We start from the raw sequence: 22,183 nt of genomic DNA on the forward strand, positions 1-22,183 counted from the left end.
GTTATACATGGCATTTGATTGATGGAAACATTGGCTTTCTATTGATTGTAAATAATATATTAAGCATAAGAGAAGACTATTAATAAATCCTGAAAGAGAGTACATGGCAGGAGTGGTCTGAATTTCTATTTGATAGTTCTGTAACCAGACAAAATTGATAGCTATAAAAAATGTTTTTTTTAAGTGACAATTTTATAGGGAATGTTTATTGTTTAATTCCATAGTTAAGAGGGGTCAAGGATAAAACACAAAAAAATACTAAAAGGAAATGTGTCACACTAGAGGCAATTCAAGGTATTTTAAAACATTGTCTTATAGAATTAAGAACTTGTATACTATTAAAATATAGGTTACTAGCTAAGATTTTATTCTGAACTAATTGGTAAAACATAGAGTAGTATAATAAAATTTTGAATGTAAAAAACAAACCTTGTGTTATGTGCAGTAAAGGATACCCAAGAGAAAAGGGTTAAAGCATTTCTTTTGATACTTTATTTTGCTGACTGCAGTAATTGCTACTTCTAGCTACAACTCATAAAAAAAAAAATAGCATAAACTGACAAAGAATTGAAAGTGGCCTAGAAACTGACCTTTCATAATATATGTTGACTTAGTAACAATATTTTTCAAATAATTAGTATATTTTATTTTCAACAAATATTAAGTTCTTTTCTTTATATGCATGTTTAAATATGATAAACTTATAATACTTAATAAATTTAGGGAGAATATTTTTGGGGTGAAAAAACAACTAAAAGAAACTAGAGTATAAAAAAAATTCCTAATATGTGGTTTGTTACCAAGCCTTCTAAACTTTCCATTGTGTTTCATTGTTTTTCCTTGCAGTAGCTAGGTTTTGTCACTTTCCTACAAATCAATAATTACTTCTTATGCCTCTTTATTTACATAAAATTCATGTAAATGGTTTATAATCTGCTCTGTTAAGTGGTATTTGAACTCATCTGTAGGTGTACTGAAGTTGCATTTCAATTTTAGGTGTTCAGATCACAATGCCTTGGTCATACAAAGGTGGGAATGAGACTCTGTAGTTATATAAAATTAATAAATGAGAAGAAAAGTCTCATGAAAATCAAAACATGGATAACTATATTTGCAAGGGAGGATAGTTTCTTACGAAATATAAACCTATGCTTTAGGATGGGCAAAAAAGTTTTTCAATTAATCCTTTTTGCATATGTTAATTATATGCACAAAAGCTTTTAATACAGCATGTTTATCCTCACAACATTTAGTAGACTTTAAGTAAAAATTGCAAGTATTTTGTATAAAAAAATTAGATTGGTTAATGAAATATTGTTACTAATGATTTGTTTGTGGAAATAGTCTGTTTCATTATTAGTCTGAGTGCAAAGTGACTTCATATCATGATTAAAAAAATTATTCCTTGTCCAAAAAACCTCAAATTTCTACAACTTTCTATGTACATTTCAAACATTTATTTTCAGTAAATCTTTATATTTTATCTACTATCTTCTGGACCTTAACTATATGGGGACTGTCAATTTGATCAACCTTGTAACTAACATAAAAAAATTGAGAATATAAATTTTGCTTTTTTGTTTTATAATAACTACAAATTATAATATGAAAGCACAGATATTTGGTGCAAATAGCTTAAATCTTGTAGCATTATACATTAATGTATATTTATTATTTTTATTATATTGACCTTCCAGTCATTCCTGATGAACAGTACAGAAGTTGCAGAGATGTGGCATGTGTGCACTCATGTTACTGTATCCAGTAATATAATACTGACCTTTGGACTTTACAAAGTGACTTATCTTGGCTATATTTTATTGAACCAATTTTTTTGTAAAATACAGTTACATTTTTATTATTATACATTATATATGTATGTAGATTATTACTGTATACAGAAAAGTTCATAAACTTATTTTTCTTGAAACATAGAATAGTAAAGCAAATAATTATCTCTTCTTATTACAACCTTTGTACTCTGTTGCTGCTTCTAATAGCTTACTAAGGCTCAAACAATTTTGCATGTGGAGGGTATGAAACAAAATAATTTTTTTAGATTTTTTATATATATTTGAATAGCCAAAAAGTAATAAATTACTATAATGATACCATATAATTCCATTATAATTTATCAAGTTTAGTAACTAAGATGTATTTGTATGTTAAAAAAAAAGTTGACCAGACTAAAGAAACAAGCTACTTTCTTGAAATCTTGTTTTTCAAGAATGAGGTGGCATACTAACACATGAAAATGGCTTAGAAAGCCACAGTGGGAATGCTCTGAGCTTTCAGTTAGTTACTGACATGTAATATACACAAGTAAGTGTGTATAAGGGACTGTTTCTAAAAATGTAAAGAGGTGAATGGAGCACCATGTTTGATTCACTACGTATGCCATATTTTAGCAAAATGAAAAGATACAAGGTTTTTGTAGTGCATTCTTGTTTATTAACATTAATAGCTTGAGTTTGTAATTCATACAAAATTACAGACTTTGTGTTTTGGCATCACAAACGTCCAATTTGAACCTGTGCTGCATTCAACATACCAAAAGCAGATGTTTAAGTGTTGTTGTTGTTTTAATATTTACTTTTAAATTAAACAATTAAATAATGTATAATACTAAAATTGAATTATAATCTACAGTTTGATACCAAACTTAATGACACAAATTCATATATTTGTAGTTCAATAAAGTTTTGAATGCAAGTCAGCAAACATGATGTCATGGTCTTTGACCAGTGACCCATAGCAATAAGGCTAATAGAATTTCTTTTTAGGGTAAGAAGCTATCGGAGAGTACTATAAATGGAGAAGAAGAACTTCTAGAAGAAGAAGAGGAAGCAGAGAACCAGTGGGAGTCAAGAGAATCATCTCTGAAGGAAAGCAGGCAAGGTTCTAAAAATGTATGTAGCACCTTAAGTGTTGTTTAAAATAAGTTTTATAAGTATTGTGATGTCATTCTGAATAAGCATTCAAATAATTTTTGTCAGTTACCATAGAGTTGCTGTTAGATCAACTTTTAGTGCTAATTTCTAGGATGTTTTTCTATCATGTTCTTCTAAATAGTGTTCAGTTTCTGATAAGTAAAACTTCCAGTTTTGTGTTTCCAATCTTTTTGTTATTTTTAAATAGGTCCATCTTCTATTTTTCTCTGGACCAACTAAAAAAGTTAATTTTACATTTGTTTTCTCACTGGTTATCACTAGATATAATGCAATATATTTTTAATTAAATTTATACAGATATTTTTTTGTAGTTGCTAAGACTGGAATTTGTGCATAAAGTTTATTTATTCAACATAAACTTTATGGACAGCACCTTAGTTTGTATTATTATTATGCATTAGGTATATGTGTATAAAAATCTATTAACAAATCAAAAAGCCAGAATCCACTTCTTTCACTTATGATTTACTTAGTTTCATTAATATATTAAACACTAACATCTGTATTGAGAAACAAATTGATCGATTCTAGTGAAACTATTGACTTTTTTACCACATATGTAAATTTTTCTGTTCATCATTTACGGTAATTCACTCAAGAGTTGTTACTGATGTTTTGGAATTTCACTTAAGCTTTGAAAGGTGAATTGCAGTGTTTAAAGGATCAGTTGTTTTTGGTTTTTTTTGTCTATTTTGTCCATATACATCATATTTTAATAGAAATAGTAAGAGCAAAATAGTATACAAGGAGCATCTCATGTTGAAAGTTTTTGACACTACATTGCTTAAATGATTTGTTTGTTGAACACATTAAGGAACATTCAGGATCTTCTACATTGGATAGCTTGTACTCTTCAGCACTGCTGTAATGTTATATTAACCCTTGCAGCATGAGTGAGTCAAAGTGCATCTCTTACTAACATTTTACATATTCACATTTGAAATTGAATTAACTTTATTATCAATGTATATCAGTAATATTGGCACTAAAACATAATTTCTACTTCAATTTTTTAATTTCAAGAGAAAATATTTAAGTTCTCTTGCTTTACTCATCTGTATCACTTCACATTTCTTTGCTTTGAATTGTCCATTTTACATTGTATTCTTCCCGTGTATAGCCTTCTAATTTTTCAAGAGATTGTAATGAAAGTTTTTGTCATTGTAATATTGGATTTTTAACAACATAATAGTTTTATTGTACCAACTTCTGCCCTTTTTCTATCTAACAGTCAATGTAAACTACAAATGTTTTTGTTCATAACATTTGTCACATGGTCTCAGAATGAGGTGAAAGCCAAAATACTGTACAAAATGTAATTGAAAAGTTTTTTTAATCCGTGGGTTTTGAAAATATAAATTTTTTTCATGTTCAGTGGTTGTTGATATGTTAAACCAGTATTTGTATTAGTACCCCTGAGTGAGCTATAGGCCCTTAAATTAAAATGAAGTTTTATTTTGGTATATTGAAGATTTATTTTTTTACAGTGAATGAGATGCCATCATGCATGCATACACTACTGTTGTGCTTAGTTATCATTGCTACACTTTGATTATGTTTGTTATGCAATGTTTTTTAATTTCTAAAATCTTTTAATAAATACCTTAATTTTTACTTACCTCAGTTTTGTGGAAGAGATACAAAGTTCAGCACTCATGGTTTTCATTGATCTGTATAATTAGCTAGACTATAATATATATACTTTTGAGAATTGTTTCCGGAGTGAAATATATTTTTGTGTTTGTTATTATAGACTCAGTATCGTAAATTGACACAGGAAGTCTCTGATCTAGTCAACTATGTAAAAGCTGTAAGATTTCAAGCATTTGAAAATGCATCACAATGTAAGTTTAATTTTTTAAAAATCTTACTTGAGAATAATTAAGTGATACTTCATGAAAACAGCCTCAAACACAGTTGCACTCACACTTCTGAGCTAATGTTAAAACTTTTGCTGAAATGCAGTTTATTACTATCTAATTACCCTGCTGCTTGGCATCTTGCAGTTGCTAAGGCCAGAACTAAAAACAACCCTTCTTCTATATTATATTTATTATACTTTAAATAGTAAAATCAAACCTTCATTTATAAAATGTTTGAGATTCATTTGTTGATTATTTAAGTGAATTGAAAAAGTATTAAGATATGAATGGTAAGAATTACTTCTTTTTGTGTATGGTTTAATCTGCTTTACTCATTAGTGCTTAAATCTTTGGTTGGTAGCAAGACTGCCTGAGTAAAAATTTGGAAAACATAATAATTATAAGGATGGCTATTGTTTTCTTGAACAGTTATAAATACATTTGTGTGTGTTTTCATGTTTTTTATATCTGTACTTTGTTTTTTAAATGTGGAAGGTATTTCAAGGATTTCTGCAAAATTAAAGTGCTTGAATAAAAAAGTGAATGCACTTTGAAATGGTGGACTTTCAGTTTGTAGATTATAATATTTTGAACATGCTTTAATTTATGGTATGTAATGAAGATAGATTGTTTCCAGTTGTTTCACTTGAAGTGCACATCTCTTGTTCTGTTTGTTCTTCATTTCAACTCCTTGTGTGGATTTTTAAAGTTTTCATATTTAATCATTGGTGACTTCACAGGAATGTTTTTTGTAATAACCTAAATGTGTAATTAATTTGTAAGAGTTTTTGCACCAAAAAAAAAAAAAAGAATACATGTTTAGCATTACAAACTTTTATTTCAAATCATTTTTAGTAATGTTGTGTTTTATTTCAGTCACTACTGTAGAATTGGGGTAATTATATCAGTGTCCTGTAAAATAACATACTGATTGAAATTACAAGCAACTTGATTATTGTCACAAGAAATAATCAACTAACTGAAATTAGTGTTTCCACTTATTGCTGCTTTCAGTTATTTCAATAATTGATTATTACAGGTTGTTATTAAATACACAGCTACATTGCATAAAGGGGTGTCTGCACTCTACCAACCTCAGGTGTAGAAATCCTATGTTAGCATTATGAGCTGTTGTTTATTTCTTGTATTTCAAGTTCATTCAACTTTGAGCCAGTGTAATGTCCTGGTGATTAGGGGGGACAATTCCCTTTGCCATTAAGCTTTCTTGCCCTTTCAACAGGTGCATTATATTTGTTTCTTTGTTATGGCAAAGCTTCTAAGACCATTTGTCATTGTCACTAATTTTGAACTGATAATTAGAGGAAAAACAATTGTCTGACAGCACCCACTACCAATTTTTGGGCTGCATTGATAATAAATAAAATATAAGTTCACTTTTTCTATATCGTGCCATACTTATAATTGCATAACTGTATTCTGTAAAGTTGAATAAGCAAGTAAAAGTCTGTAGAACAGGTCCAGACCCATTCTTCCAGAAATTAATAAATTGCTCTAATATCAAGAAGAAGCATTAGATGTTAGTGCTTTTATTTATTTATCTGTAGCTTGCAATAAAAGCTTTTTTTTTTTCCAGTTTTCTGAAATCAACTTGGCTGTAGCATAAAGCATTCTGGTCACAACCTTGTGTAATAACTGATTATTTCTCAACTAACATAAGATATGAACACCATTTAAATATTGTGAGGATAACTTTCCACACTTTGGATTTTTTCCAGTTGCAAAAGTGCACTAGTAAGACTGTAGATGGTGGTGTTTATTCACAAGAACGTACATATTTATATTGGCTATATATATGAATTTTTATGAAATTTTAAGACAGTTTGAATGGTAACTAGGACATGTTATCACAATTTTAACACAAACTAATGTACAACATTCCAACAATGTTTTGTCATCATCAGATACAGTTAGCTTACCTAGACACAGGAATATTTTATAGTATGAAAAAAAGAAAACAGAAAAAGACTTCTAAGCCAAAATTGCTTAACAGCTTAGTAAAGGTATTGTGATATCTTAAGGTATAATCAATAGAAAGCCAAGGTTTTCATCTATCAAATGACATATATTACATTGCACTCTGTACAGAGAGTTGACAATTCTTTTTTTACTATAAGCTTCATTCTCATAAAAATTATATTAACAAGCATAAATGAATGTATAACAGCTTTTGTCACATAGTGAAAAAGTTAGAAAAATGGTTATAATTATGAAACATTGCTTTTTATTTTTGCGTGTTATTATTCTATATTCTTTGATGCATTACTTAATAAAACAGGAATTATTTAGTGGTGTACTGGCATTAGTAGATTTAAGTATCATCAACAAGCCATAAGGGGAGGGGGAAAATGTTCCAAGTAAGTACTTTATTTTTTTTGTTTCTTATGTATTCTTTGTATGTTATGAAAGTAACTAAAATAGAAATTTCTTTAGATTAGGTAAAATAAATAATTATAATAATGATATAATGAAAACTGTTCACATGACACACATGAGCAGCTTTGAAGGAACTCACAAGTAATGTCTTTGAGTAGTGTACTGTGAGTCCCCTGTTTTTCATGTGATTTACAACATTTGAGCATACTATAATGGAATTCTTACTTGAATGATACTGGAAAACATTTTTATTATGTGATGTGAAACCCTCAACTTCAGAAAATTTTATCTTGTGTGCATGCAGAATTGCAATAGGGGTCACAATTTTCCAATTTCACTTCCATTTCCTGTCACAGAGAACTTTATTTTTCTCCATTCTCAGGGTGCAGATATGACGTCATGAATACATAATATGCACATCTAATGCCCTGGTACCATCTATATAAATATAATAGTACTGTCTGTTGTATGTCCATGTAAATATTTCACAGGGTGTGGATGGATCTTCACCAAAATTGATATGGATGTTCATTAAATTCATGGAGAAATACACACAAATTTTCAGTTTTGCATTTTGTGGTTTTTATGAGTTTTTTTGCCCAGTTTTTTACTACTACTTCACACCTGTTGATGGATTTTCACCAAATTTGTCATGAAGGTTTGTTTGGTCCATGAAGAGACACATTCAAATTTATGGTTTCACGTTTTTTGTTTTGCTATTTTTATGGGTGTATGAGGTTTTTAAAATTATATATAGATGAAACAACTTTTCATGTCAATGTTATGAGTACCCCAGCTACTAACATTAATTTTAATTAGACACAGATTAAAGGGCAATAAATAAAATTTAGTTGTAAATAGAAGTATACTGTTAAACTTTAAAGCAACTTTGGATAAATAAATCTAGCTTCATGTTACAATTTGAAGTCATTCTAGAAAGGAATAAAGGGTAATTTTGATTTTTTTTTTTTTTGGTTGGTCAAATTGATTTAACTTTATATAGAGATAGGGTAAAGAAGATAACAGGTAAATTATAAAGTTTTAATTAAAACAAAAGTTTGAAATCACTTGGGAGATTTTAGAGTTTATAGAAACGAAATTTGAGATTTTGTGATGAGGAACAGTATTTTTAATCACATCATGAAAATTCACCAACAAATCTTTAGTAAAATATGAATTTTTTTATGTACTTGCATTAAAGTTATGCTATAAATATGTAATGAATGCAAGCATGTACTTGAACTCTGTATTTTGTAGCAAACATGTAAGAGGGTTAATAACTATTTCAGTTTAAGGCCAGGGTGAGACAGAAATTACCAGCCAATAATAAGTGGAAATTCGGTGACTGTAACATATATAATACTCAATGCATTGTATGTTATACAGTTGGTATTTTTAGGGTTCCAGCTCCTGTGTTATGTATAAAGTGAAGGATTGAATGAAGTCAATACACAAGTTTTTCACACATTCATAGACTACGATAATTTCAGTCAGAAGAAACTTGTAAAAACAAGTAGTAAAAACAGTTTGTTAATGTAAAATGATGTAAGGACATGAGTGCCTTAAAGAATGCTAACAAGAATATAGGGCTGATACAGCTATACATAAATCATTGATACACAACTTTCAATATTAAAATTTAATATTACACTGTAATTTTGTAAGTAAAAATACTTAAGGTTTTATAATTTAACCAACCACCCCTTGGTGTGGATGCCTACATGTGGTCAGGTGACCTCCCAGAGAAGGATCTGTCTTTTCAGCTTACCTACTCTGGTATCTGAATGTCCACTCACTGTTTGCCATGCGTGACAACCCATGAAGAAGAGGAGAAGATCCTGGTGGTCGATGGGGTCCGACGTAAACACGCTTCTTTAGCCTTGAATTTGTATAGATGGGTGGCTTGTCCAGTGTCATTTGGCTGATCCTGTTGGGCTAGGTTCAACTGAGTTCCAGTGTTTGGCATTATCAATGGGTGTTGTGGATATTATATCTGTTTTTTGTGTTTGGGTATATTACTGTCAAAATCCTCCCATTCCTGCAGTATTCTTGTTTCACATAGTATTGTGTTCTCTCATAGGACTCCCTAATGGGTAGAGTCAGTGGGTACTGAATTTTCTTCTATTTACTATAGATAATCCAGGGCAGAACCCATGGAGCTTTAAATACCTCCTTTTAATAAAGAAAAATGATTGCTCATAAACCAAAGGGTTTTCTACTCAGTTTTTCTCCACCAAAATAAAAATGATCATTTCAATACAGTGGAATTGTTGAGGTTTCCATTATAATTTGGATGACATTAAAGCCTTGAATGATTTCTATCATCCTGTGCATCTTTCTATACAAGAAATGTTTCTGAATCCTGCTGATACAATCACCTCTCAGCAGTTGTATTTATACTGGAATAACAGATTGTGTGATGGACGAGTGCATGGAAGGATAGCACAGCCCATCGTCTTTGCAGCTCAATATACCTTTGGAGGCTGTTGCCACCTGTGTTTTTTTGGGTTGTACCATCACTGTTTGCTCTTTCTATTTGTCTCCTAGAGAGACTTAGGATCAATCAAACCTTGATTCTCTCACTGACCAATTGCCATCTCTCTTTTTAATTCTGGAGGACTTTAATGGACAATACCCTCTAGGGTGGTGCTGATATTGATGGGAGGGGTTATTCTGTAGAACATATGCTCTCAGATCACACCCTTTCTTCGTTCAATACTGGATCTTTTACTTACTTTTGTGAATCTAGTTAGTCTTTTACTGCCATTAATATTTCTGTTTGCTCCCCTTCACTTTTTTTGGAGGGTTAACAGTGACCCACAGGGCAGTGATAATTTTCCTGTTGTTTTGAGTAATTTGATGTTGCCTGTCACTGCCACTCAATCGTGTCTTGGTGGAAGTTGGACCAGACAAACTTGTCCTTTTTTACTGCTCTTTTGGAACTTGATCATGCTGTTGTCTGTTTACCATTAATAGACAACTGTGTGGTAGCAGTGACTCCCTGTATCATCTAGGCAGCAGCTCAATCTGTTCCTACGACCTCAAAATGTTTTCTGTGGTATTTCTATCCATGGTGGAGGCATGGAAGGCTTAAAAACAGGCATGGGATACCTTTTGCAGGTATGTCACTCTTATGAACAGCATTGCTTTCCAGCCAGCCCATGCAGAGAAAGTTAAACATAAAAGCCAAAGGGAATGTTGGATTAAGTTTACAATTAGTATTTCTTCTACCACCAGTTGTAACATCATCTGGGACAAGATTTCAAAGGTCAGTTGGTAGTATACTTCCCATCCTCTTTTAGTCATACTCTTGAATGAACAGGAAGTTGATGATGTCCACAATGTCTTGTGTTAGTCATCAAACATTAGGTTTATTGAGCGGCAGCTTCATTCTTTCATCAGTCACATGTTGAAGTGGACCACAGCAAATAGTTTTACCTTTTCTTTCTTCAAAACTATTTGCATGCACTTTTGCTGCAAATTGGTATACATCCTGATCCCAAGCTCCATCTTAGAGACGTCGTTCTTCCTGTGGTCCCAGAGACAAAGATCTTTGAACTTATCTTTGACTGTAAGCTGACTATCATTTCTTACATGAAGCAGCTATGTATCAAGTGTATGAGGGCACTGAACATCCTTCCATCCTCCATGTCCTCTCTTCTACCTCTTGGGGGGGAAAGGATCAGTGTTCTCTGTACAGGAACTAACACCCTCATTCGCTCCAAATTTGACTAGGGTTCTATGATTTTGTCAGGATCTCAACCTCAAAGATGCTTGATCGTATTCACCATCTGGGGCTTTCCACATTTCTTCAATCCAGAGTTTGTACACCATGTTCCACAGACCTCCTCTTCACCATTGTCATTTCAACTTTCTCTGCAGTATGCTATTAATCTTTGATTCTTACCACAGCAAGAATATTATGTCTTCTTTCTTAAGTGGAATATGCTCTTTCAGAATAGATTGTTTGTTATTTTTCCCTTTGGCCTTCATATCCAGGCACAGCTGGCCAAGCTAGGTGTGTCATTGGATGATGCTACTGTCTCCACTAAACAGCTCCTCCCACCATAGTGTATTACCATCTCCACTTGTGAACTTTCTTTGAATTATCTGAGGAAGGCTGGTACTACAGGTTGAAAGTACTGTCTTCTATTTGCTTAACATTTTTCAAGCCATTCTTCCATTCTCCTTTATACAAATGGTTTGAAATCAGGTAACTATGAGTTCTGCCATGGTTTGTTGTAGCGTAGTGGTTGCTCATAGAATCCCCTCTACAATGTCTGTGTTCACTGTTGAGTTGTATGTCATTTCTCTTGCCCTGGATCATGTAAGAGCTAAGCAGTACACAGATTGTACTATTGACACCTACTCTCTTAGCTTTATACTGGCCCTGGAATTTCTTAACCTTAGTTCTCACCCTGTTCTCATAGATGTTCAAAAACAACTGGTCCATTTTTCTTTACCTTCTATTCATATACAGTTTTTCTAGATACCTGGCCGTGTCAGTATTCACAGGAATAAGCTCACTGACACCACAGCAGTCTGTCTGCTCTGGTCCTGTATTGAAGTCTCGGCTTTGTACCAAGTTGACTTGGAGTGAACAACATTGTAACAAGCTTTTCCAAATCAAACCCCTGTTGTTCTTTGGCCTTCTTGTTTCCAGAAGGATTGGAAGTTGCAAGTTGTCCTAATTAGGCCATGCATTGGTCACAACTTTCTAACTCACCATTGTTTGTTTGTTTTATCTGAGACTGATTCATGTTTTACTGTTGTTCTATCACTACAACTGGAACAACAACACCCTTATAAACATGTTTTTTATGAGCTTACTCCTGATGGATAATGCCATTGGCAGTGGTGACAGCATCCAACTTCCTTGTGTTTTTAATTTTTTATGAGTTATTAGTTTTTAATTCTTTTATCCAGATTTTGAACATTATTTTGTTTTAACTTGATATATTTTTACATTTTGTAATAATTTTACTTTTATATTTTTGCTTAGTAGTTTATTAAAGTATCATTTCATACCGTGATGCTAGTTTAGAGAAACAGATGTGTTGTTTAGTTAAATTGTAAGAATTTTCAATTTTAATTTGTTAAAATTACATTGGTTTCAATAGACATACTATGTTGTTGTTTTTGTGTAACAACTATTGTAAACAAGGGTTTTTATTATGTATATGCAATTATATCTGATAAATTTAGTTTAAGTTTAGTAAGCTATGGAATTATTGGATAACAGTTTTTTTCATTATTTAATTATTAATTTATTTTATTTACACAAGATCAGTGAGGGATTATTGCATATTTTGATAAACAGTAAAGTTGTGACCCCATGAACATCTCTAACTGACATTAGCATCTCACTAAGTAAGAAATATACAGATTATCATACAAAAAACACATGCCAAAATTTTTGCCAATTTCTTTTTATATTCTTTTACAAAACTGACAGTTGGCTACATTCATATTAAATGAAGATAATTAGAAAATTATGTAAAAGTAACTGAAAATATAAATAGTAATATCATGTTAGAGTCATGCAATGGTTCCCAAAGTTTCAAAACAGATGCTCCCCACCACCATTTTATTTTAAATTTATGTTTTGGTAATGACCACTGCCAATGGAGGAAGTGCTTCTCATGGTGACTAGAGTACTGTAACACGACTGATTAATGATCTTCTAAATTAATCGGTGAATGAATACTTTTAATTGCCCAGTTCTAAATTTGTTGTTATGTATGTTTTATCATAGCATTATTATTTTGAAGCAGTACTGTAATACTTAACGTTTGAGCAGTGGTTCTGTTATGTTTATAGGGAAATTTTATGAAATGTCATCATTTCGAGAAACAAAGGCAGCATCTTTAATAGAGACACAAGCAAGCAGTTTTGTGAGTTATAATAAAAAGCATTTGTCAAGAGTTTACCCAAAGGGTCTTCGTACAGATTCTAGTAACCTTGATCCAGTGCAGTTTTGGAATGTTGGATGTCAACTTGGTGAGTACTTTTTAAAACAGTTGTTCTCTCCTTTACTATATTGGAAATGTCTAATAAGTCACCAGATGTAGTCTAAATATTTAGCTTTGTTTATGTATACTTAAAGTATTATGCTCATTTGTTCATGATTTTAGATCTACTTCTGTTTTGTAAGAGCAAAATCACATATATTGGTAAGTAGTTACATTGTAGGAAGAAATTTGTTTGCTTTTATATATTGTGACATAAGTAATACCATTATCAAGGACTGCCTATACAAGGATGGCTAGGATTATTCATTAAAATGGAATTTAAAGTATTTTTTCAACAGGTTAGTTCTTTATAATACCATACAGTGTTTCCTTTTATAACAATATCTTTGTAATGATTGACTCCAACCTCTTGTAATGTCTGTAAATATATCAAAAAAGTTTGAATTTTTAATATGTTCTGCTGCTGTTTTTTATTGCATGATAGTGCAAAAACTAAATTAGTAATGTCAACCAATTTTTCTTAAGGTGACATAGTTTCAAGTGGAGTCATTGCTTTTATTAGTATTATTAATAACTGGTTGTAATTTGAGACAAATAATTCTTCCAGTGCAAATGATGTTATCATTACCCCCTGAAGTAGGTTTTCTTACAGAAATGTGGTGTACTTTTAAAAAACTTAATTAAAGAGTGAAATAAGAATTACCAGCCAGTAATAGATAATAAATGTTACACTTAGAACCTCATTGTATGTAGGATTTGGTTATAAATACATTCTTTTCATGAATGTTGAAACACTGCATTGAAAAACAAGCAAAGAAAACTTTTAATTAAACGAAGTAAATGCAGGGATGGCTAATATCAATTGTAAAGATGCCATTTGTGTATCATTCTTATGTAATAGAACAGATAAGAATTGATATATAATTATTCAATCATAGTTGAGTTTAATTTATCTGTTAACATTCTACTTCACTGTGTGTTTGTGCTGTTATCTATGGGTGATGCAAATGTCATCCATACTATCTTGTTTGCCTGCTTTTTGAAGGATTGATTGGTATTAGTGTTATCCCTACATTTACTTCCCCTTTTGTTGAAAAATTTTCTTTGCTTGGATTTCATGTGTTAAAGATGTGTTATTAATTCATAAGTAGATTTTAGTTTTTGTTTAAATGCAAACTGTAAATTTAAAACTATTGTAGTTTTTTATGATATAAGATGGATTAAAAGGGGTAAAAGTTAAATATTTGAAAAGTAGATGTAATAAAAGTTTTTAAAACTGTTTTTGAATTTGTATATTACAGGTTCAAAATTTCAGTGTCAGGAAGTGTGCTATATTATATTTAATTTGTTAAACATATTTAAACATTTCTAAAAATCACATATGAGTGTTTAATTTTAACATGTTGTAATTTTTTTAACCATTCATACTCCAAGAAACCCATTCACTATGAAGTGATGTTACTTCATTTTCAAAATAGAGAATTTCTAACATAAATTATTCAATAGTGTAACTATATAATTATGTAAACAATGTATTTAAAAAATAATATTATACTAAATATCCCAGGTTATGATTATAGAGCAAAATCATAATTGTTGCACAGAAACAAACTGTTGCCATTGTTTAATTATTCAAAATAACTTATGCAAATAGTTGTATATTAGAATCACAAGCAGAAAACAGCAGAGTGACAATTCCAAGTACACATATACATGTCACTTGAACAGAAAGAAATCACCTTTACCTTTCATGGATGAATATGCAAATTTTCTCCAAGTAAATCAAACTTTTTTGCTGGCAAAAATCTCTAACTAACAAAAAGTGAATAAGTCAATGTCGTCACTTAATGTATTAGGTTCATTTAAAATCGTTGGTCTATGCCATTGTATTGAATGACCTGTTCCTGTATTGTGTTTGGCCAGCAGAGGAATTAATATCTTTATTATGTATATAACCTTCATGTTTATTAATATAGTAGTTTCATACTTACATAAACAAAGTATTTGGTAATGATAGAAGTTACACTGTCGCTGTAATTTAACATTTAATACAAAGAAAATGCCATTCAAATCTGATTAAGCAGTGCACTAGATTAAACAGTTTTATGATAAGAAAAGAAATAGTTAGTGAACATATATGTAAATGGTATAATTAATCAAGTTGCTAATGTATTTAAAAAAGTGTAACATTTCAGATTTTTCAAGTCTTTAATAAAATCAAAACCTATTTCCTAGCACTAAAAATAAAAAATATTCTATAAAGATATATATATACATTTATTAAGTTAAATGTGAATTTAACAAAATTGAATTGACCAAACTAAATGCAATTTGAAATATTGCATTAATGAGCATGAAAGTTATGTACATGATAAAAATATTAATTTTTTCTCCTGGCTGAACACATTGAAGAAACAATTAAAATTGTGTGTTGCAGTTTAAATAATCATTTGTTAATTAGAAATGAAGGAATAACTAGCAATAGTGCTGAATTTTAAATAAATATATTGATTTCATGAATGCAGTATTCATGTTACTTCAGTAAATTACAATGAGTCTGACCATTCTTGTATAAAAACCCACTCTTTGTGGTGATTTGTACTTTTTATAATTGTATTGGAAGGTAACAAAACATGTAGAGTTGTTAATTTATAAAACATGTTATGTAATGTAAACATTTTTTTGTGTATGTTTGAAATATAATTGTTTTAACAACATTTTATTTATTGTATGTTCTGTCTTTACTAAAAGCTAATAGTATTGATGAAAAAGTATAGAATAGTTTCACAATAGCTTATTCATACTTATAAATAATACATTATAACAATATATTAATCATACCTGTAAGTGTAGGTGTGTGTGGTATTCATAAACTATTTGAAGTGATTGTTTGTATGTATAATTTTACATGTTAAGAAAAGGATGATATTTCGCATGTCTCGATTCCCCTCAGTGGGCTCAGCAGATAGCTCGATGTGGCTTTGCTATAAGAAAACACACTAATTTCACATGTCATTTGGTCTGATGTTAGCTGTAGCTAAGAGATGTCACTTTTATGAACATATCTTCTCTTTTTGAAACTTGGATAACTTTTTAAATATGATGGACATACTTTACTGTATGATTCATCTTGATAATCAAATGATATCTGACACTCAAAAATGGTAATACATGATGCACATGTGCTCTCTCAGTGCATATGTACACAAATACAGACTTTTGATGGAATCAGTCCATTTAGAAACTACTAATATTAACTGAGTTTTTTTATATTTTTTGTTGTGCATTACTTCTCTGTATGACAGTTATGTAATTCTGCATTAACCCTCACTCTATGGCACCTTTTCTCACATGTCATGAGGTTTTAGTGAATTGCATTTAAAATTTAGTCAAACTACTTTCTTTTCATGGAATAAATATAGCTTAAAAACATAGCTAATAATCTATATTTTAATGGTATAAGTTATGTTCTTACTTTTATAACTTAATATTTAAAAAACCCTAGAATTGTGACATTTCATTTTTAGACATTCCTACTTTTCAAATGTATTTACCACCCCTTGAAGTACAAAATTTAATGTAAATTGCTCATTATACTATCATTATTGTTCAGACAAAGCATAATGTTTATAGCTTTCAATTATATTAGGTTACAAAGCTATAAAATAGACAATTAGATTCACTTGCCACACATCACATCTTGCCTTTTAGAAATTGTCAGTAGTTCTCTCTGATGTTCAATACTATATTATGTATAACAAATAGAAAGCCAAGGTTTTCATTTATCAAATGACATATTACATTGTTTTCAGTAAAGAGAAATATCAGTTTCACTTTCAATTTAAACTAGATTTTACAAATGTATGTCATCAGGCTTTGATGAAATTTTAATGGTTCTTGTTGCAGACAAATTGTGATAGTTATGAAACACTGCCTGCTTTTTACACATTATTATGCTGTGTTCTTTAGTGCATTATTTAACTAAATAAAAAAAATTATTTATTGGAGTACTACCATTAGATTAAAAAAGGAAGATCCAGTTAAATATTATATTTCTTGTTTTTAATGTGTTTTCTCTATTGTTATAACAGTATGTAACATGATGTAAAATTGTGAGTAGCCAAATTAATATGGTCTTTTGCCTTTATTTCCTGTCAGTTCTATTATAGACTTGTGTAGTTGTTTCTCTGTACCTATATACTTTGTACTTGATACAACACTAGAATGGAGAGTCATAGCTTATTCAGAAGGCTTGATTTTTGAGTATTTTAACATAATTTTTGTGTTGCCAATGTAACAAAGTGCTGCAGAAAATAATCTACATTTCACATTTCAACTTCCTTTTATTAAAATTGATCCAAATGGAGTTTGCTTGTATTAACCAAATGAAGTAGACACTGTGATTTTTAGCCTTAACAGCTAAAATATGGTAACTGAGAGGTGAATTTCACCATATGATCTCAAGTCTAGTGTTGAATACAGGAAGTTAATATTAAAGGGGAACTCACAGTTTGAAATGGGCATTGTCATGCTTGGTTAATGATTAAACCTTAAATAATTTACAAACCTAGTGTTGGGAATATTTTAGTGTTTCAGTTTAAAAGGAAAAGTATATTAGAAATATTATTGTTAAAACAACAAAAAACATATAAAATCTATCTGTGGCAAGTGCCAGTGTCTTAGTTATCTTTGTTAAATTGATTAATACCTCCAATCTTCAAATTTTATCACTTTAAAAGAGTACTATTATTGTCAAAAATTAACTTCCTTCTTCAAAAACTATACAGAAACTTCTAAAAATCTTGTCATTTACTACAGTTATTTTTTTTTTAAATGGTGTGGTGACCCACACTGGTTGAATTTAAGATATAAAGCTGCAAAGTATTTTTATCATAAGTGTATCAAACCCAAATGACTAGAAAGTACTTTACATAGCTATTTTCTGATTATTGTTAGCATCTGCTCTGATAACATGTATTCTGTATTGAATCTCTAATACAGTGGTACTTTTGTTGAAAGTTGAATTTAAGTGTAGTCGTTATATTATAATTTTTAACAAAATTATATAAACTGCTTTTTTATTGTCATTATGTATTAAGCTACAGCTTTGAAAGTTTTTTTATTTTTTTGGTTTAAATGCTTGGTATTTCATGTTTTCTTACTAGTGGCTCTGAATTACCAGACATATGATAAGGCATTCTTTCTGAATGAAGCTAAGTTTACACCTAATGGAAAATGTGGATACATACTTAAACCAGAATTTCTTAGAAGTGGTATGTAAACAGACAAACTGTATGTTGTTTTGGTATGCATTTGTGTTTTATAAGTTTCATTAAAAATGGCAGTACTTATACATTTGCTGTAAATGGCTATACCACAGGAAGAACATTTACTGTATAATTTAAATGTATGTCATGCATGTGAACTGAGTATTATAACGTAAATAGTGTTAGACTCTTTGAGTTGGAGTTACCTAGAAAAGAGAAACATTCATCAGATTTATTATGTAAATACTCTTAATGTATTATTATAATTTTTTCTTCATCTAGCTAAGAGGTTTGATCCCAATGAACCTCCCAACAGAAAATGCATGAAAAAACTAACCATAAAGGTAATATCAAATTATATTTTTTTTCTTTTTTTGGAATGTATAAAATACTTTCTGTAAGGATGTTTCAAGAGGTATAAATGACTTTTTGTTGCTTCACGTTTTTAATAAATAAGAATAAAATCCATAGAATTCAGTTTATACTCATTGAACAATTGTTTATGGTATAATTATTCATCTTTTTTATTTAATGTATCAACAATACAAAGATGAACAGTAATTTTTTTATAGTTTCTCATCTTTAATGTCTGTGATACAGAGGTGAACAGTTATTTTTTGTATAATTTTTAACAATTTTTTAGTTATTATCTCACTAATATAAAGTGCACAACATATTCAGTATGCTGCTCATAGATGAGTAATTTTAACCATTTTCAGTCACCTTAGATGAAATATTTTAAGATGTAACTAATTTATTAGTTTTGCTGATCCTAAATATTTATTGAAACTGTATGTACATTTGTATGTCTGAGGTGTGTATACTCTGGTTTAATATCCTCAATCATTTGTTTTGTAGGAAAACAATGTATTAGTGGATTTTATGAATGATGATATATGATGTGCTTATATTCAATAAGACTCAAAACATAGGCAGAAACCATTTAGTAAATATACAATGAATAGCTTTTACTCTACACTGTACTTTATTCATTGCAAGCTTTCATTTAATTTACTGTAACTGTAACTTTTTCAATTATTTGCATTCTTAGAAAAGTCCACTCAATATTTTGTAATATTACTTCTTCCAACAAGTTACAGAATTGCATCTATGTTTCTTTTGTAACTTTGTGCTTTGTTGTTTTATTAATTATCTCAGATTAATTTATGTTTTTGCCTGTAGATCATTAATCATTAAATCACTGACCTGAAAAGAATTCTGAAGATTTTTAAATAGAATTCATTAACTGAAATATATCATGTATGAACTTTCTTAGTAGTTATTGATCAAAAATCAAATCAGTTCTTAAAGCAGTCTTTAGAGAAAAATAATTTAAGAAATCCTTTTAAAATAATTCTATTTCAGTCAGATTTTTGTGTTTAAATAGTTAATGTTACTAAAACCTATTTAGTTTTTTATTCCAGTGCAAATTTATAAAATCATTTTTCATTTTCTGTAAAATATACCAATATATTTGAATTTTGTGTCTGTTTTGTGTAAATGTCTCGTGGTAGTATTGAGGCATAATAAAATGATAGAGATAAGAAATATATTGATTTTGAGGAAGATTTGTTGTTATACATGATAATGGGTGCAACTACTGATAAGTTAGTTGTTAAAGCATTTAGACTTAAAAGGTGTTGAAAATTCAAAGTTAGTTGAATGAGGGATATTTGAATCTTTCTTAGATAATCAGTGGACAGCACATTCCTAAGCCTGGCCAGGCTACTGAAGGGGAGATTGTTGATCCATATGTTATCATCAAGGTTTATGGACACCCATTGGACAAGCTGAAAGTCAAAACATCATTTGTGAAGAATAATGGTTGGATTTTTAAGTGCTCATCATTTAGCTTATGAGTTTTCTATATAATTTTTAGGTAATTGGTTTCATTTGCATTAAATATGTAATGACAGTTGAGAGGTCTATTATAATAGGAAATTTCAAATTGAATTAAGTACCACACTTGAAACTTTTCTCATTCCATGAGATATTATCACAGCCTAAATGTGAGCATGCCTAAATTGTGAATCGAAGGATTCATGGTTAGTTGCTTGTTGCTGCCGAAACAGGCATTACACTTTGGGGACCACAAATGCATTATAAGAGTGATAAGAAAAATTCACTGTTAGATCAGACAAGAGTTGTCAGTGAGTGCAGTTGATTAGCTGCTTTGCATCTGATCATTCACTTCAAACTTAGGAATTGCAATTATATTTGCAATTACATTCCTGAAGAGGACAGGAAACCACTGAAACTTGTGTCTTCAATGAGGACCCTAGATTAGTCTCAGAAACAGTGTTTTTATATGTATAAAATTAAACACTGTCTGTGTTGTTTTTTGATCCTGAAATATGTGATAAATACAAGTAAAAAAGTAAAAACAGAAACTTACCTGTTATATATATATATGATCAGTTTATATTACTTTTTTTTCCATAATTTTCATCTTAATGGATTTAGCTCATATATATCAACTTTCTGAATCTTTTATCATTTAGCTTGTTTCCCAGTTTTGATTTTGCATTGCTTTTATGATTTTCTGTTTTAATGGATTTGGGTATCACTTTGTCATATATATTTATTTTTCTGTTTAACCCTTATTTACTGTAATTTTTAAAATGTTACTTTCTTGGTCATTATAATTATTTTTGCTTTTTGTTATTTTTGTTAATATAATTTTCTTATTCTTTGCTTTTATGCTCATTTTCCACATTAATTTTTTTTCTCATTCTTTGTTATTTTCACCTTTCTCTTTGCAAATACCATTTTTCATTTCTGATTTTTTTCTGTAACATTTCAGTCAACAGTACTACCTCATTCTGTTTTATATGAATTTCTATTTTTAATTTTTTTGATATTTATAGTATCAGTTATTCATATTCATCTTTTCTGTCAACTCACATTTTTATGCCTTTTTATCACTTTTGGTATTTTTGTTTTTTGGTCATGTCAGATAATTCAGTACCTACTTTTATATAGTAAGATCTGGCATAATTCATAGTGTTCAGTGCTTGTTAGTTCACCATTCAGTATATAACTGAATGCACTGTCAGCTTTTTTGTAAGCATTTATATTTACTGGATTTGTTAGGGTTCAACCCACAATGGAATGAAACGTTTACTCTTCACATTGGTGTACCAGACCTAGCAATAATTGTTTTCACGGTAAAGGATGAAAGTATGAGTGGGAAGAACTACAAGTTGGGAAAGTATGCTTTACCTTTCTCTTCATTAATGGAAGGCAAGTTATCTTTAACCTTCAATGAGGTTGGTGTATGTTATAATTTAAGAAAACATTTAGTAAATCTTTTACAAGACTGCTGTAATTTGCACAAGTTCATATACACATTTGTACACATTAAAAGTTTATAATTTTGATGCAGTATGTGTACATTCACAAAATTTGGTAGACTTTATTAAAGATTGCAAGCTTTTTATACACAAAAAATCATATTTTGTAATTTTTTTTTACTTAAGTGTTTGTTTGTGAATATATTGAGTCTGTTTCATTACTACCCTCAGTCTGAAGTGATTTTCATGTTATGATTAAAGAAACTATTTGTTATCCCAAAAATTTCAAATATTATTTGTTTAATTTCTAAAACATCCTAAATACATTTCATATGTTTGTTTTTTATAAGATTTTGTATTTAATCTATTATTTTCTTTATTCTAAGTACGTGGAGTCTGTAAATTTGACCAACCTCATAACCACCATGAAAAAGAATTAGGAAA

General features: G+C 29.9%; 1 protein-coding gene across 2 annotated transcripts in view; it reads left to right on the forward strand.

Moving 5' to 3' along the window:
• Nucleotides 1-22,183, forward strand: part of LOC143244826 (1-phosphatidylinositol 4,5-bisphosphate phosphodiesterase delta-4-like) — an 83,431-nt gene that overhangs the window by 51,231 nt on the left and 10,017 nt on the right. For both annotated transcript variants that reach the window (XM_076490203.1, XM_076490204.1), the window contains exons 13-19: nucleotides 2,784-2,909; nucleotides 4,705-4,795; nucleotides 13,028-13,207; nucleotides 18,345-18,452; nucleotides 18,729-18,790; nucleotides 20,135-20,270; nucleotides 21,540-21,689. In XM_076490203.1, coding sequence (XP_076346318.1) covers nucleotides 2,784-2,909; nucleotides 4,705-4,795; nucleotides 13,028-13,207; nucleotides 18,345-18,452; nucleotides 18,729-18,790; nucleotides 20,135-20,270; nucleotides 21,540-21,689 — 853 coding nt within the window. The remainder of the gene's footprint in view (nucleotides 1-2,783; nucleotides 2,910-4,704; nucleotides 4,796-13,027; nucleotides 13,208-18,344; nucleotides 18,453-18,728; nucleotides 18,791-20,134; nucleotides 20,271-21,539; nucleotides 21,690-22,183) is intronic.

Source organism: Tachypleus tridentatus, chromosome 2 (genome assembly GCF_004210375.1).
Source record: "Tachypleus tridentatus isolate NWPU-2018 chromosome 2, ASM421037v1, whole genome shotgun sequence".
Classification (NCBI taxonomy): Eukaryota; Metazoa; Arthropoda; class Merostomata; order Xiphosura; family Limulidae; genus Tachypleus; species Tachypleus tridentatus.